The 18,552-nt window shown below is 37.5% G+C and overlaps 1 protein-coding gene across 1 annotated transcript in view; it reads left to right on the top strand.

Annotated features, from left to right (window-relative positions):
- Positions 1–17,682, top strand: part of LOC117880584 (deleted in malignant brain tumors 1 protein-like) — an 18,419-nt gene extending 737 nt beyond the window's left edge. Inside the window, exons 2-16 of the mRNA XM_034776867.1 lie at positions 5–160; positions 1,417–1,449; positions 3,015–3,059; positions 4,256–4,288; positions 5,285–5,314; positions 5,540–5,851; positions 6,730–6,762; positions 7,381–7,425; positions 8,092–8,136; positions 9,242–9,380; positions 9,725–9,936; positions 11,324–11,496; positions 12,215–12,615; positions 15,328–15,599; positions 16,280–17,682. Coding sequence (XP_034632758.1) covers positions 5–160; positions 1,417–1,449; positions 3,015–3,059; positions 4,256–4,288; positions 5,285–5,314; positions 5,540–5,851; positions 6,730–6,762; positions 7,381–7,425; positions 8,092–8,136; positions 9,242–9,380; positions 9,725–9,936; positions 11,324–11,496; positions 12,215–12,615; positions 15,328–15,599; positions 16,280–16,461 — 2,111 coding nt within the window. The 3' untranslated portion in view covers positions 16,462–17,682. The remainder of the gene's footprint in view (positions 1–4; positions 161–1,416; positions 1,450–3,014; positions 3,060–4,255; positions 4,289–5,284; positions 5,315–5,539; positions 5,852–6,729; positions 6,763–7,380; positions 7,426–8,091; positions 8,137–9,241; positions 9,381–9,724; positions 9,937–11,323; positions 11,497–12,214; positions 12,616–15,327; positions 15,600–16,279) is intronic.
- Positions 17,683–18,552: the final 870 nt, after the last annotated feature.

Raw genomic sequence — 18,552 nt, 5'->3', positions numbered from 1 at the left:
GCAGCAAAGACCAATGCCTATTATGGTCAAGGCTCAGGAAATATTGTCCTGGATAATGTGAGTTGCAGAGGATCGGAATACAGTCTATGGGACTGTCCTCATTCAGGATGGCTCTCTCATAACTGTGGTCATTCTGAAGATGCTGGAGTCATCTGCTCAGGTAAATACCAAGAGTTTGCAGGTGACTTGCAGTCAAATGACCATGCTTTCCACCATATCTGAGATGTTTTTGAAAGTTACATTACAAAGTTTTCAAAATATGAAATACCGTTTTTGGAACTGGATCTAATATACTAAAAAGGCCACTTTTTTACTTTCTCAATCATTAGTTCCATGTTTCAACCAGCCAGCCAGTTAGTTTCATGGTGAATGTGATTGTGCTAGCATAGAATAAAGATATACAAAAAAAGGGCGGGGGAGGGAAGCACCCCAGGATAGCCAAGAAATGATGATATTAGTCTGAAGTTCCAAAGGGCCGCATCTGTCGACCAGGGTTAGTTTTCAGTTCTGGTAACCTCACTTCCTTTGAAAATAGAAAACTGCAGTGGTGATAGGGCATGGAAATGGGATGTGAGAAACCTAGATTTTATTCATGATTCTTCCATGCCACTTAGCTTCTTTATGCCTCATTCACCTAAAAAGTAAAATAGGGATAATGAAATATATTCAACTTCATGAAGCACTTAGAGATCCAAAGATGAAAAAAACTTATTTAAGTTTCAGCTGTAATCTTTTTCCATCAAGAAAGGTAAATTTTTCTGGGATTTTTTTCATTTAGCTCAGTGGGAGTCAAGCACATTTTATGATGACCCTTAACAAGATTTTACAAACATGGTGTCTTCAAAGTTTTACTCTACTGGTTTTCAGACATAACATCCTACAGGAAAGTCATGCAGCTTCAAATGTCATTTCCCCTTAAAATGTTATAAATACATCCAAGTTAATACCAGATATTTTTTTCTTTCATTAACAATTTCAAAAAATAATTTCTGGTTTGGATCAAAAACCAAATACATGAAAATTTCAGTAAATTAAAAAGTTGAGGAAAGTATGTTTCAGCTAATTCAAAACATTTTATTTGAATAAAATTGCAATGTTTTGGTTTGATTTCACCTAGTTTTACAGGTTTGTTTTTTTGTTGTGTTTTTTTTTAAAAAAGGAAATTTTGAAACTAAATGTAATTTCAAACTAAATAAATGAAATATTTCTTTGACATTTTCAAAACCAAATATTCTTAGTGGGGTGTTTTGAAATTGTAGTATAATTGAACAATGAATTGAAACTAGCATGAATTGTTTTGGTGTTGCCGAATCTGCAAGTTTGATGAAAAAAGTTTTGGCTTAAAAATTTTGCTCAGCTCTACGGCATTTATAAATACTAAAAACTGTTTTTATAATTTCATATGTTTTTCCCTAGCTGCTGCTGGATATCCAACTTCTCCATCAATGGGTAACTCATTACTTGCATGTTATTCACCTTATCTAAAATTTTAATATGCTGAAATGAACATGTACAGGATCATCACTGAATTTTATTATAGACAGAACTGGTACCACCACTTATAGTTGAGGTTGAGTTAGTTCCATGGTGAATGTGATTTTGCTAGCATAGAATAGAGATATACAACAACAAGATACTGGTGTCATCTGCTCAGGTAAATACCAAGAGTTTGCAGGTGACTTGAAGGTCAATGACTGACACAGAATATGTTTTCATCATGTCTAAGATGTTTGTGAAAGTCACATCGCTGAGGTTTCAATATATGAAATACAGTTTCTGGAACTGAATCCTAAACTAAAAGGGCCACTTTCCTACTTCCTCAAACTTTAGTTCCATGCTTAAACCAGCTAGCTTGTTAGTTCCCCAGTAAATGTGATTTTGCTAGCATGGAATAAAGATATACAACGATGACAAAAAAGGGAGGGAGCGGGGGTAGCACCCAAGGATGGCCAAGTAATAATGATATTAGTCTGAAATTCCAAAGGGCATCTCCTGTCAGTCTGGGTTAGTTTTTCATTCTGGTAACCTCACTTCTTTTGAAAGTAGAATGCTGCAGTGGGGATAGAGCATGGAAATGGGATGTGGGAAACCTAGATGTTATTCGTGCTTTTTCTATGCCACTTCACTTCTTTATGCCTCCGTCATCCAAAAAGTAAAATAGGGATAATGAGACTTACTCGAGGTCATGAAGCACTTAGAGATCCAAAGATGAAAGACCTATTTAAGTTTCAGCCATAATCTTTTCTCATTAAGAAAGGTAAATTTTTTGGGAATTTTTTTATTCACTTCAGTGGGTGTCAAGTGCATTTTACTATATTTTATGATTATCTTTCACAACATATTACAAACATGCTGTCTTCAAAGTTTTGCTCTACTTGTTTTGAAACATAATATCCTCCAGGATAGTCATGCAGCTTCTAATGTCATTTGCAGTTAAAATGTTATAAGTACATCCAAGCTAATACCAGAGTCTTTTTTCCTTCATTAGCAATTTCAAGCTCCAAGACAATAATAACTGAAACTATAACTTCTCATATTTCACCCTAGCAGCTGCTGGATATACAACCTCTCCATCAACAGATAACTCATCGCTTATATGTAATATGCTGAAATGCGCATCTACAGGATCACCACTGAAATTTATTATAGGCAGAGCTCGTACCACCATTTATTGTTGAGGTTGCTTAAGAGTTTCCATCATAAGATCCAAATTTTAGTTGTCTATTACTTTGGCAAACTTCAACCATTAAGGCTCAAATCCATTTGGGCCAGAAACTGATGTATTTTGGGAAGTTTTAGCTAAAACATTTCAGCTGTTTCAAAAATAAAACTAGAAAGACCTGTTGTTCTGCCCAGGTTAAGAAATTCCTTCCAACGGTTTCACTGAAAAGCTCCGGTGCCTTTATGATTTCATGGGGGATTTGGAATTTGGCAAAGGGCATATACATTTTGTCATTCCTGTGAAAATTCACCATAGGTCTCTAGTTATGCTTTGATTATCTATCTTCTTGCAGGAACAATGGGATACACTTCACCATGGCCCTGGTACACAACAACTGGTAAGTGTTAACTCATTCTGCTTTCATTAAAATGTTTCTCTCTGATTGGGTTCTGTGCTAGAAATGTTTTGAAACTCTAGCCTATGATTTTATAGTAGAATTGCCACATGAACTGAAATGAGAGGAAGGAGAGGTTGAATAGTAATACAAAGAGCAAATTTCAAAAGTGGTACAGGCTATAAATGTTTCTCAGTACTTGTTCAACAGTATTTGTTGAACTGTACAGGTCCATCACACACCCCTACTCTTGCATATTATACCCCCGGAACACTGAGGTGTGGAGAGTAAATATAATTTTCTTCAATCCCTCCAACTCCCTCTTGCTTGTGTTCCACCACTCCCTCCCCAGAAGAGAACAAGGCCTTCACATTTAGATTTCCCTATCAGGCTCTCTGCCCAGAACCTGAGTAGGTCATTTCCCAGGAGACATTAAAGCACTTTTCTGACTGTTTGTTACTTTATTCATGAATCTGCCATGCCACTTGGCTTCTTTATGCCTCATTCATACATAAAAAGTAAAATAGGGATAATGAGACTTATTCAACTTCATGAAGCACTCAGAGATCCAAAGATGAAAGACCTATTTAAGTCTTTAGCCATCAAGAAAGGTAAATTTTTCTGGGAAGTTTTTCACTGAGGTCAGTGTGAGTCAAGCAAATCTTATGATTACCCTTAACAAGATATTACAAACATGGTGTCTTCAAAATTTTGCTCTGCTTGTTTTGAAACATAACATCCTCCAGGAAAGTCATGCAGCTTCTACCCCTCATTTCCCCTTAAAATGTTATAAATACATCCAACCTAATACCAGATTTTTTTTTCATTCATTAGCAATTTCAAAAAATCAGTGTTTCAAATAATTCAAAACATTTTATTTGAACAAAACCATACTGTTCTGGTTTGATTTCAGCTAGTTTTACAAGTTTGGTTTTTTTTTTAAAGGAAATTTTGAGACTAAAAATCATTTCAAACTAAAAAAAATGAAATATTTCTTTAATATTTTTAAAAAGAAATGTTCCTAGTGGAGTGTTTGAAATTTTAATTAAATTGAACAATTAATTGAAACTGGCATGAATGGCGCAAAATTTTGGTGTGGATAAATCTGCAATTTAGATAAAAAAACTCCTGGCCTAAAAATTTTGCCCAACTGTATGGGACTAATAACTGAAGCTATAATTTCTTGTGTTTCACCCTAGCAGCTGCTGCACATACAAGATCTCCATCAACAGGTAACTCATCACTTCCATGTTATCCATCATGATATAAAATTTTAATATGGTGAAATTCACATATACAGGATCACCACTGAAATGTATTATAGGCAGACTGGTAGTGCCACTTTAAATATAAGGTATACTAACAGTTTCCATGATAAGACCCACATTTTAGTTGCTTATTACTTTGCTTATTACTTATTACCATTAAGGCTCAAATCCATTTGTCCCAGAGACTGATATATTTTGGGAAGTTTCAGCTAAAACACTTCAGCTAGGAAGAAATGTTTTGCACAGGTTAAAAAATATTCTTCCAGCTGTTTCACTGAAGAGCTCTGGTTTTGAAATCTAGCCTATGGTTTTATAGAAGAATTGCCACATGAACTGAAATGAGAGGAAGGACACGTTGAATAGTAATACAAAGGGCAAATTTCAAATGTGGTACAGACAATAAATGTTTCTCAATACATTTGTTGAGCTGAACGGGTCCATTACACAACCCTACTCTTGCATATTGTTCCCTCAGAACACTGAGATGTGGAGAGTAAATATAGTTCTCTTCAATCCATCTAACTCCCTCTTGCTTCTGTTCCATCACTCCCTCCCTAGAAGAGAACAAGATCTTCACATTTAGATTTCCCTACAAGCCTATCTGGCCAGAACCTAAGTAGGTCATTCCCCTGGAAACATTAAGGAACATTTTCTGACTTTAATATATGGTCCTTCAACTTATTTTGAAAGGAAATATCTAGCATGATAAGGAAAGCAAAAGAGAAAATGTAGAGGTAATAACTGTGAGCAACATGTGCTTATGAAGAACACATCATGAGAGAAAAAAAGATTGCTTTTTTTAATGAACACAATGAATGAAAGAAGGCAGTAAAGATAATATATCTGTACTCCAGTAAGACACATGGTACACTGTTTTGAAAATATTCCTTAGAAGTATTAGTCTGATTTGACGTGAGGAAGCTCAGGGGGTCCTCTAATTGTCCCCTTGTCTTACTGTAGCAAGCACTCCAGTGAGAACCACGCCAAGTGGTAAGTGCTGTCTCGCCTATGTTTTATTTTATTTATTTGTTTGTTTTACTGTGGGATTCGACATCACACTGATCCAGATGTGTGACCTGATCTGGACATGTAATCCACAAAAGTGGTCAAATGCGGTGCTATATGTGGGTCAGATTGACCCCAGTTGTCACAATGTTACCAAGAGGGAAAGAACTAACTAATGTGCTAATAATAATTTCCTTGAATCTATTTTAGGGCTGGCATTGAGACTGGTCAATTCATTGAGCAGATGTGAAGGTCGTGTTGAAGTCTATTATGCAGGATCCTGGGGGACAGTGTGTGATGATTCTTGGGATCTCAATGATGCAAATGTTGTGTGCCGGCAGCTTGGATGTGGATATGGTGTTGCAGCAAAGAGCGGTGCCTATTACGGTCAAGGAACAGGAAATATTGTTCTGGATGGTGTGCATTGCAGAGGATCGGAATACAGTCTATGGGACTGTCCTCATTCAGGATGGCTCTCTCATAACTGTGGTCATTCTGAAGATGCTGGTGTCATCTGCTCAGGTAAATATCAAGAGTTTGCAGGTGATTTGAAGGTCAATGACTGGCACAGAATATGCTTTTCACCATGTCAAAGATGTTTTTGAAAGTCACATTGCAGAAGTTTCAATATATGAAATACACTTTCTGGAACTGAATCCTATAATAAACGGTCCACCTTCCTACTTCCTCAAACATTAGTTCCATGCTTCAACCAGCCAGCAAGTTAGCTCCCTGGTGAATGTGATTTTGCTAGCATAGAATAAAGATATACAACAACAACAATAACAAAAGGGAGGGAGTGGGGTAGCACCCAAGGATGGTCAAGTAATGATGATATTAGTCTGAAGCTCCAAAGGGGAGCATCTGTCACCAGGGTTAGTTTTCCGTTCTGGTAACCTCACTTCCTTTGAAAGTAGAATGCTGCTGCTGTGATAGGGCATGGAAATGGGATGTGGAAAACGTAGTGCCATGCCACTTAGGTTCTTTATGCCTCATTCACCTACAAAGTAAAATAGGGATAATGAGACTTACTCGAGGTCATGAAGCACTTAGAGATCCAAAGATGAAAGACCTATTTAAGTTTCAGCCATAATCTTTTCTCATCAAGAAAGGTAAATTTTTGGGGAATTTTTTTATTGACTTCAGTGGGAGTCAAGCACAGTTTACTATATTTTATGATTACCCTTCACAACATATTACGAACATGGTGTCTCAAAGTTTTGATCTACTTGTTTTGAAACATAACATCCTCCAGGAAAGTCATGCAGCTTCTAATGTCATTTGCAGCTAAAATGTTATAAGTACATCCAAGCTAATACCAGAGTCTTTTTTCATTCATTAGCAATTTCAAGCTCCAAGACACTATAACTGAAACTATAACTTCTCATATTTCACCCTAGCAGCTGCTGGATATACAACATCTCCATCAACAGGTAACTCATCACTTACATGTTATCCATATTACATAAAATTTAATTTGCTGAAATGCTCATATACAGGATCACCACTGAAATTTATTATAGGCAGAGCTGGTAGAGTCACTTATTGTAGAGGTTGCCAGTTTCCATCATAAGATCCAAATTTTAGTTGCTTATTACTTTGGCAAACTTCAACCATTAAGGCTCAAATCCATTTGTCCCAGGGACTGATGTATTTTGGGAAGTTTCAGCTAAAAAACTTCAGCTGCTTCAAAAATAAGACTTGGGAGACATGTTTTGCACAGGTTAAAAAAATTCTTCCAGCTGTTTCACTGAAGAGCTCTGCAAAAAGAACAGGAGTAGCATAAGTTTTCGTATGCATCCGAAGAAGTGGGCTGTAGTCCACAAAAGCTTATGCTCTAATAAATTTGTTAGTCTCTAAGGTGCCACAAGTACTCCTGTTCTTTTTGCGGATACAGACAAACACGGCTGCTACTCTGAAACCTGAAGAGCTCTGGTGGCTCCATGATTTGGTGTTGGGGATTTGGAATCTAGCAGAAGGGATGTTCATTTTGTCATTCCTGTGAAAATTCACCATAGGTCTCTAGTTATGCTTCTGTTATCTTCCTACAGGAACACCAGGATCCACTCCATCATGGCCCTGGTACACAACAACTCGTAAGTGCTAACTCATTCTGCTTTCATTAAAATGTTTCTCTCTGATAGGGTTATGTGCTAGAAATGTTTTGAAATCTAGCCTATGGTTTTATACAAGAATTGACACATGAACTGAAATGAGAGAAAGAACAGGTTGAATAGCAATTCAAAGGCAAATTTCAAATGTGGTACAGGCAATAAATGTTTCTCAGTACATTTGTTGAACTGTACAGATCCATTACACACCCCTAGTCTTGCATATTGTTCCCTCAGAACACTGAGGTGTGGAGAGTAAATATAGTTTTCTTCAATCCATCCAACTCGCTCTCGCTTCTGTTCCATCACTCCTTCCCTAGAAGAGAACAAGATCCTCACATTTAGATTGCCTGCTAGCCTTTCTGCCAAGCATCTACATAGGTCATTCCCCAGGAGACAGTCCATGGGACTGTCCTCATTCAGGATGTCTCTCTCATAACTGTGGTTATTCTGAAGATGCCGGTGTCATCTGTTCAGGTAAATAACAAGAGTTTGCAGGTGTCTTGCAAAAAAATTCTTCCAACTGTTTCACTGAATAGCTTCATTGCCTTGATGATTTGATGTTGGGATTTGTGAAGGCAATGTGCATTTTGCTATTCCTGTGAGAATTTGCCATAGGACTCTAGTTTCAGTTCTGTTATCTTCCTGCAGGAACACCGGGATACACTCCATCATGGCCCTGGTACACAACCACTGGTGAGTGCTAACTCATTCTGGCTTCACTAAGATGTTTTTCTCTTATGGGATTCTGTGCTAGAGATGGTTTAGCTTATGGTTTCATAGTGCAGTTGCCACATGATCTGAAATGAGGGCAAGGATAAATTGAAAAGCAATTCAAAGGACCAAATTTCAAACTTGGTTCAGGCAATAAAGGTTTCTCGGTATCGTTATTGAATTGCTCCCTGGTCTTCTGCCATCTTCTGATATGCTGTCACAATCCTGTGCTCACCCTGTGGTCCTGGACTGTGTCTATCAGCCCTCAGTCTCAGTTCGCAGTTGTTGGCATTTGGTGGGATTACGTTGCTAAATTACATGAATGCAGAGTGGGGAATAGAAACCAGATATTTTGACTCCCAGTGCCTGTGCCATTTCCCTGAGACTATGCTTCCTTCATTTTTGCTGTTTTTACAGTACTTATTGTTCTCTCAACAGGCTATGGCTGGAAAACAAAAATTCTGGTTTGGAAAATAATTCTGAGGCGTTAACATTTGTTTTCATTCTGCATCAGAGTAGAAATGAAGCCCTGTTTGTTTGTTATCAAAAAGACCACAAGATATATCAAGATAATGACCTTTCTAGCTCTTTCTCTTTCTTGTATGTGACAAAATTGAGGAGGAATGTATAAGCCTTGTGTCACTTCAAGCTCTGCATTAAGTAAAAATTGTTACATTCCAAAGTTGACTGTAGACGCTATTTTCATTCAGGCTGTTCCCAGTGCACCAGGTGCTACTTCAAAATTTGATTTCCAAACTGAATTTCTAACATAACATTATCGGAGAGAAAAAAGCATAATCTTTCTCACCTGAACATTTTCTTTGGTCCATATTTTCTGTCTTCAGCTATATACATTTAGGGCCTAATCGTGAGAGGTCCTGAGCATTAAATGAGACTGTGAGTGGGATCAACAGCTCTTGGGATCAGATGCTGATCATAGAGCACTTTTTATAAAGACCATTGAAGTTATGGGAGGCTTTCCTTTAACTTCAGTAGCTTTTGGCTCTGACTGATAAATCATATGCAAATATATACAAATATATATATTAATGACTAATGTATTTTTTTCTTACATTTTATTTTGCAGCAAAATATACTTGTGGTGGTGTCCTTCAGTATTCATCTGGGACATTTCAAAGCCCGTTCTATCCAAACAATGCAGATTGTGTGTGGGAAATAGAAGCAGTGAGCAATTACCGTATAACACTTTCATTTAGAGATATCTCGTAAGTAAAGCACTAGTTTTCTGGGCAATTCATGGGTTCAATGTCATGGACTTTTCAAACTGGTACCCTCTGCATTTGAAGGATATTTCTCAACAGGGTTTAACAATTCTAAGTGACCGGTCAACCTAAAATCAAAAATGGCATGAATGGAGTATTATTTGTTGTTACTTTTTGAGTCCTAACAAAGTGGTTGGTACCATACAAGATACAAAATGAAGACAATCTCTGCCATGAACACCTTGCAGTCTGAAGGGCTTAATCTGAGATTCCTGTGCTGCTTTGTGATGAATACTTAAATAGAAGTTTACAAAATAGTTTACAAAATGTTCATGTTTATTCTCCAGGACAGAAGGTGGTAGATGCCAACATGATTATATTGAGATATATGATGGGCCACTCTATACCTCTCCTTTACTGGGGAAAATTTGTTATGGTTCCTATCTCACATATACATCGTCCTCAAACTTGATGACAGTTCGATTTCACAGTGACTCGAGTATAACAAACAGCGGGTTTCGTGCTGACTATTACAACATTCCAGCAGATCAGAATACTGGTAAGTTCATGTTTAATACAGAACTTTGCTTTTCAGCAGACAAGCCATTTATTGATTTTATTGATAAATAACCATTGATTAACGTTCAACCACCTCAGTGTAGTACCACTCACTGTCATCTTTCACACTGTGTGATTATTTACCTATTACTTTCAGACAATATTTTGATTTTGTTTAAATATAAAACTGTTTGTTGTTATCAAATTATTTTTGGACATTTTCTCTTATATTCAGCCTAAATTTACTTTTTCACCATGTCATCTCATTACTCTTACTTATGGCCCCTTGTACTACCTGACTGCTCATTCTCTTTGTGTCTGATCCTAGTCCTGATGCAGGCAAAACTCTCATTGCAATCAACCCAATTCATACATCATGAGTCAATTTCATGTCCTCCGCCCAATTCATTAGTTGTTATTTATCTGAGCTCAATGCCTGTCTAGCATTTTACTGGTACATGTTTAGTATTAGAGTTATTTATATTTAGAATTATTCCCTGCACTTCCTTTCCCAGTTTTTGATGCTCTTCTGTGAGTCCCCTGCAATTTGTCCACATCTTCAGCTACAGAGGTGCCCACAAGTGAACTTGAACAACTTTCACAAACATTCAAAGCCTGATCCCTAAGTCCTCATTCAGGGAAAACTCCTATTCTTTTGAGTGTGCCTTTTGCTCAAGAAAAGACTATACAGGATCAAGTACCCAATAAAGAACTATCACTTTGATGCTCATTGATGTGAATCGGCCTCTGAACATGTATCTCCAAACCCCATAAGGCTTATGTAAGGTCATACATGCAAGCCCCTGATTCTGCAACCCTTACTCATTTTGAATAGCACAGAACTGGTTAGTTCCATTGGCTGATCAGGATAATTCATGATTGCAAAATTGCTGTCAACCAACACACTAATTTCACTTTACTGTTTGTCTTCACCTCCCCTTGTGTTTAGATCATTCTCTCCCAGAAATACTGAAAGTCTTTAGTTCATGTCCTTAATAAAGGCCCTGGTAGTATTGTCCTTAATTTTACTCAAGGAAAATTCCAAGCAACTTCAAGTGGATTTTCTCTTGACTCCAGAATTTGCTCTACAATGGTAACTGTGATTCATATGATCCTTAACACTAATGGGAGACTCTGTCTGATCACAAGGAGAGAATAATTTGCAGATTTTCTTAGTGATAGTTATCCACAGCCTAAACCATAGCCCCCTGGTGCATAATTTGATAATTAAGACATAAGAGAAGTGAAATCATGTGATTTGTCTTATGAACACCCTCCCCTCTCCCAATATACACGCAGAGTAGATAGCAGCATATGTATTGGTTGAACATTTAATTACTACTGTATGCCTGAACGCACTAATAATATATGTTTTATCCCCCCACCAGTTCTTCTGTGCTTGCCAGAATACATGCATGCTGTTGTTAAGAGAGCCTATCTCCTCTCACAAGGCTACACTGCAGAGAATGTCAGATTGAATGACCCTTATTGTAAACCAGAGATTACAACAAACGATATTATATTCAACATCCCATATAACGGCTGTGGCACAAGACGAGAGGTATGAAGTTGAATATTTAGCACCTGTGTAAGTAGGTCTGTGCAAACTGCAGAATTTATTTTGAAATGGGTCATGAACAGAAACCTGCTGTGGTTAACAGGAGTTACAAGTGAACCAACGACTGCAGGTTCAGATTCACTGAACACTACCATCTATTCTTCCTCTGCCTGAAAAAACTCCTCACTTATTCCCCATAAGGTCAAGCTACAATATTATGGGACAGGGAGGATACGTGAACAACCTCAACCCATGTTCACAGACTTTTTTCGAGCATGAGCTGATGTTCGTGAATAGTCAAAATACTTGGTATTTGCACAGGCCCCTGTTCAGCAAGGTACTTAACACGTATCTAATTTAAAGCATTCATTTCAATAGGACTACTCATGTGCTTTAAGTTAAACACATTTAAGTACCTTACTGAATCAGGACCTTTGTGCATTTCATGTTCAACCTTTGTATTAATGTTAACTAACTTGGCTGTATTTGGGTTCAGTGAAAATATTTTTTCACATCTCAGTGTAATCACTGTATCATACAGCCAACAATTTTGTTTAAAATGTGTTGTAACTAGAAATGACCAAAGTCTCATTTCTTTTCAAAATACTTCCAATGGAAGCAATGCTTTTAAAATGCGTTCATCAAAAGTTTAGTGACATAATGGTAAGTGTGGCAAAAATGTGACTACATTAGATAATTCTGTACTTACTGTGTCAAACAGGGAAACAGCAATACTATCATGTATTCCAACTTGATCAAAGCAACCTCTTCTGGTTACATAATCAAAAGGGAAAAAGATCTTCACTTGCACGTCAACTGCAAAATGCTCCAAAACACATGGAAAGAAATCATGTATGTTGCTCAGGATGTGGCTGAGGATGCTACTGAGGTCAATGAAACGCAGTACAGCAGATATGACGTGAACATTTCATTCTACGAATCACCATCCTTCTCACGGCCAGTGTTTGACTCTCCATACTACGTGAGATTGAACCAGAATTTATTCCTTCAAGCTTCAATTCACAGCTCTGACCCAAATCTGGCGTTGTTTTTGGACACATGTGTGGCATCACCTAATCCCAGTAGTGTTACATCCACGACCTATGATATTATCAGGAATGGGTAAGGACTTTCTGAGCAATGATTAACAATGGATCTGTACATGCTCTTCTGTATCTGTTTTGTTTATGGACTAATTTGAATATTGACAATTTGAATTGATTTCAGTTCCCTATGCCACTAAACTTTTTTTAAAAACTTTTTTGGCCAATCCTGCTATGAAATGAGAAATAACAATAGCAATGATGTTTAGACCATGCAGTCATGCAAGAGTCCACTCAAGCATGTTACATAGTAACTGTTTGTGATGTAAGCAGATTTTATCCCAAACTCCACTGAGGTCAATGAATTTTCACCTGCCTACATCAAGTTTGAATTCAGCCCCAAATAGTTTGTCTATAGAATTCAACTGTGTATTTTCAAAATATTCTGATTCTTTTTTTTAATTATTCATTCTTGTTCTGTTCTTGCTTTTTGTACTATACTGGAAATGTTATTTCAAATGACTAATTCAATCCTTGATTCAAATGACAGAAGTTTAATGTTTGATATTCCTGCTTTCCTAGATGTCACTCAAATGGCCTAGAATTGTTCATGTGGCTTGGCTTAAACCATTTCTTGTGGAAAAGTTAGATAAACGAATTATACAAAACAAATTAGATTCTTAGATCTGGCAAGAAAAAAAGGCACTGGTCTCATCCATTATGGTATTTCCTATGCTTTACCTGCCAGCATTTCAGTAGACTTCTCCATTATCACTAGATTCTACATCTTTCTGGGTATGAAAGGGCAAATTTTTCAGGAGCAGGTCCCATTGTCAATAAATGTCTGATTCATTCACTTACTGGTGAAATTCTAATGGTATATAAATAATGGGGAATAAATAATTAAATTTCAAAATAATTCATCCAGGTAGTAGAAGAGTAGCAGGATATACAAGAGTTAAGTTTTAAGGAAGCCACCTGCATGATAGTTTAAAAACTCCTTATCTATTTTATAATATAAAAATTAAATATTCAGACCAGCCCTTTTAAGAAATGATATGATAAAATCATTCAATACAGAGAAAGTCAAATACTTTAAATCTAATAATATTTATTTAAATTAAAACCCAACAGGAAATAAATTTACCATACCTAATTTCAACCATGTCTTAACTTTCTATAGGTGACACAAATATTGGCATGAATATAACAGAAAAACATATTGTACAGTATAAACGGAGATTATTATAAAAGTAGTTCAATACCTTGAGATCTTTATTATGAGAGTGAGATCATTAATATTTGTATGCAATGCGTTGACCATATGACAACTCTGCACCTTATTTTGAGATAACATCAGTGTGTTAACAGATAAATTGAATTCCTTTTCATGGTGGTTAAATTGAATCAGAATGCACTGGCATGGAACTTTGGCATGAGTTAATGCTGACAGGAAAGTGAAGCTTACTAGAATTTTGTTCTATGAAGCACTTGTGCAGCTGACTTACTAGAGATTGGGTTCATTGGAAACATTCACTTTCTTGCTTCTTGCGTCCAAAGCAGAAATCAGAGGAGTGGGAGTGAGTTAGATAAGATGGCACAGAACGGAAGAAGGAATTTATCATCATTATTGTTCATATCTAGTAGCACCTAGAACCCAATCAGACATCAGGGCCCCATTGTGAAAGGAGCTGTATAGCCATTTAGTAAAGAGACGGAGCCTGCCCTTCAGAGTAGAGCTGGTAGAGCTGTTTAAACAAACAAACAACCCCCCCCCAGCTGCTCATCGAAGCTGAAGAGTTTCATGGAGATGTATCAGTTCTGACAGAAATGACATTGAGAAGGGTTTCTTAGGTGAGACTAAGAGAGACCTAGGCCCAGCTGGTTAGGGTGCTTGCCTGGGGGGGACTCTGCAGAGCAGGGACTTGACCCTCCCATCTCCTGGGTAACAGCCTTGGCTAGTCTGGGTTGGCTCTCTCTCACATTTGGTTTCTCATTTTCCTTCTGCATTGGAACAAAAACAAATTTCAAAATTGTGTGTGAAATGGAATTGTTGTTCTGGCCAGCCTCACTTAAGAGCTTAAATCGTGGTTACATTTCCCCCTTATAATAATAAAATATATGGATATATACCTATCTCATAGAACTGGAAGGGACCCTGAAAGGTCATTGAGTCCAGCCCCTTGCCTTCATTAGCAGGACCAAGTACTAATTTTTGCCCCTGATCCCTAAGTGGCCCCCTCAAGGATTGAACTCACAACCCTGGGTTTAGCAGGCTAATGCTCAAACCACTGAACTATCCCTTCCCCCTTAACAGTAATATTTAACACCCTTTGCATCAGCTGCTCTATAGGGCTCATATGCATGACAACTTGGAGATATAAATAAGCAGCTCTGGGCCCTTTCCATAGGTTAATTGCCATGACACCTCTAGGTGACTCCTCTGCAATTTGTCAGTCCTGGGCCCAGATCCTATAAAGACATATGCACAAGCTTAACTTTAAGCATGCGAGTTCAGTAAAACTATTCACACTCTTAGGCATGAACATAAATACCTTGGTGAATTAGGGAAAGCGATATTGCATGTTTTGCTTTCAGACAAGTCACTGCCACTATTTTAACCGCTTTCATTTTCTCTTCTTACTACAAATACATATTTTTGTCCCTTTCCGTTGTTAATGCGGTGTTAATTTTTTTTAAATCTTTGCACATAGGAAATGCTTGATGTCAGTGATTTATTTTTGTGCGTACACATGAAAATTAATTGTATTTATTTGTTTGTTTATTTTAGATGTGCTCGAGATCCTACCTACGGTACATACTATTCACCCTACAGCTCCACCATACGCTTCAAATTTAATGCCTTCAAGTTTGTTAACCAATATTCATCAGTTTACCTGCAGTTTAAAATGGTGGTGTGCCGGGTATATGATTATTCTTCCCGATGCTACCAGGGCTGCATACCCAGGTCCAAGCGAGATACAAGCTCTTACCAAGAAAAAGTGGATGTTGTTGTTGGGCCAATTGAGCTTTGGAAAGAAGGCACTGAGAACAGGAATGCTGGTAAATGCAAATAACCTTCTCTTGTGTTTAGCATAAGGTTCTGTAAATCACTTTTCATTTCATTGCATAAAATCTTTGCATGTCAGTTTACTTCCGATTTCTAGCACTGCAGCATGCTTTTACTGGGTTATCATCAGCTCCATTAAAAACACGAGGGACTTGTTTATTGACTAATAGCATCTACATTACTTCCTTATTTAGCACATTTCAAATCCATCATTTTAATCTTCACATCCCAAAAATGCTAATTGAATCAATTCTTCAGGAAGAAAGATGAGATGCAGTCCATCTTCTTCTTATCGCTTCATTGATTTAATTATCCGCAAACTGTTCAAGAACTGTGATTGTCATGTCTCACCTTGAATATCTGCAGTAAAGAGAAACCTCAACCTTCCTTGAAAAATGATTCCATTCCCTAGCTCTTGTGCTAGTTATGATGTTTTCTTAATATTGAACCTAAAACATCCCTGCTGGGGGTTCAGTTCATGAAATAGTCTTTACTAATATAAAGATGGATTGATGTGTCTAGAATGTCTTGTATAAAATAGAGTGAAATTGATTTATTTCTTGACCTGATCTAGAATGTAACTTTTTAAATTCAAGTTCTCTTTGTCCTGGTATCTTTGGCAATAACTAGAACAGAGAACAAAATGTAATAAACTCTCTTTCTTAACTCACAGAGCTGGACTATTCTGAACATCAGGAAAATGTGGATTCCCGTGGTTCACTTACCACTACTGCTGATCATTCCCAGGCTCCATTTATTGTTACGGCTGTGGTGCTTGCAGCTGTTATTTTCACTCTTGTTGGCTTTCTTTTGAAAAGTAAACTGAAGAGACCGATTCCATACGAGATAATGTGAGACGCTAAAGACACCAGCATCTGGCAGACAATGATATCTCAGGGCATTTACATAATTATTCTGTTTCTAGCCTTTGCACTCAATAACTTTTATGTGACCATTTGCGCTTCAAAGAGAAAGTATGGCAAACACTGTAATGAGGCTACACTCTGAGTTCTGGTAAATTCAGACTAGAGATGGGCCTGAGCTTAAAACCACACATCCAAATAACATGGAAAGCTAGGAAAAGTTTGAATCCAGATCCCAATTCTGTAACCAGCTGCCATTTCCAGTAATGGACTGAACCCAAGCCCAGTATTTGACCTACCAGCTCCCTCCTCTCAATCTAGAGCCAGACTTTGCACCTCAGGATCTCTAATTAGATCTCTAATCTAGATAGTATTTTTGATCTATCTAGTTTTGATGGTATTCTGCAGTGAGATTCAACAGAGAAACTCTTGTAATATAATGAATGTGTATGCAGGAAGAATGGTCCAGAGGTTAGAGCACTAACCTGGGGTGTTAGTTACTGTTTCACCATAAACAACTTGTGTGATCCCGGGTCAGTCACTTAATCTCTCTGGGCCTTAGTTCCCCATCTGTAAAATGGGGATAACAGCACTTCCCTATCACACAGGGGTGTTGTAAGGATAGCTACAAATAATATCGTGACGTGCTCAGATATTACCATGAAGGGAGATATAGAAGTACCTAAGATCGATAGTACTTTGATTTGACAACTTTATTCATAAAAAGGGCAATCTGATTTTGGTTTTTATGTTTTATGCATACATAGTATATCTTTTATGCATACCTGGCACATTTCAGTCACTGCTGATCATCAAGATATTTGGGTGTTAGTGCAATTTTTCTCCTTCATAATCCTCCTTTCACTTCCTTTCAAAACCAATGTATCTAACACTCAAATATTCTGACATGGAAATTGTGGTGAAGAGATGGGGGGTAAAATCTACATGTGGCAACACCAAATGATCCAAGGTGGTTATATAGAAGAAAGTATTTTTATTTAGTAATCAGCCATGCCTGGAAAAGAAATACAGAAAACATACATCCAATTACATATGGAATTGCTAAAACACCCTGTTTCAGATTATCTTGAATGTTGCTCTTTAAGGTTTAATTTCTCTTTGAGACAAATGTAATAGATTGTGCTAATTTGTAAAATGGGATGATTTCCAGTCTAAATGAATTTCATATGTAAACTTAGCAATTTACAATCAGAAATGGAAGTATTTACAAAGCAATATTTCTACTGGTGTGCTTGCAAATAAAATGTTTATGCATCTGAGTTCTGAACTAATGCTTTGTGATATGAACAATATGATCTGTCATAAAGAAACTTTGCCAAACATCAATTTGTGCTTTTGTTTCCAAAACAGGGATGGTAAAATCAGTAAGTACATTTAAACAGGCTTTGATAAGGAAATGAGATATTTCTGCTTTTATCCAGTATAAAAAAATGGTGGAGAATCGGGGTTTAAGAAGTCAGCTATTTGAATGGGATGGGTCACTGATGTTTGATTCAGACATTTTCTCTCTCCAAATTTTTCTGTTTTTCTAAAACAGAAACTAAATGTCAAGATTGCAGTGGGGAACAGCTGGGACTGCAAAGCAGCCAATTGCAGCTCCCTGATCCTGAGGCTCACCCTATGCCAGCAGACGATGGTCCCTAAAGAGCCATCCCTGGGTCAAGGATCACTGGAGCACAGTGGTGCTCTGGCTGTGCCCACTGCCACCCTCTCAATGTCACCAAAGGTGGGGGTTGCAAGGACAGTAGCATAGCAGTTGGTTATACCAGCTCTGTTCAGCAGCTGGGGACTAAACCCACACCAAAAGAATCATCAACTGGGGAGATGCAGCAGCTTTGCGGTGGGGCCAGAGCAGTGGAGAGATTCTGACTCATTATTTTTTTAAAGTTACTTTTCTGTAGAGAAGTTGGCCTGAAAACATATACTGTGTAGGTGGATTCTAGATGTCCCATGTATTTGCAATTCTTGATGTGGGTCCAAGCGCATCTCCTGCCTTTACTTCCATTGACGCTGATGAGCCATATGTATATTTTATTGGAGAAAGACCAATACATGTCAGTAT

Source organism: Trachemys scripta, chromosome 7 (assembly GCF_013100865.1).
Source record: "Trachemys scripta elegans isolate TJP31775 chromosome 7, CAS_Tse_1.0, whole genome shotgun sequence".
Lineage (NCBI taxonomy): Eukaryota > Metazoa > Chordata > Testudines > Emydidae > Trachemys > Trachemys scripta.
Note: the sequence above shows the minus strand (reverse complement) of the source record. Positions and strands in the feature narration are given on the sequence as shown.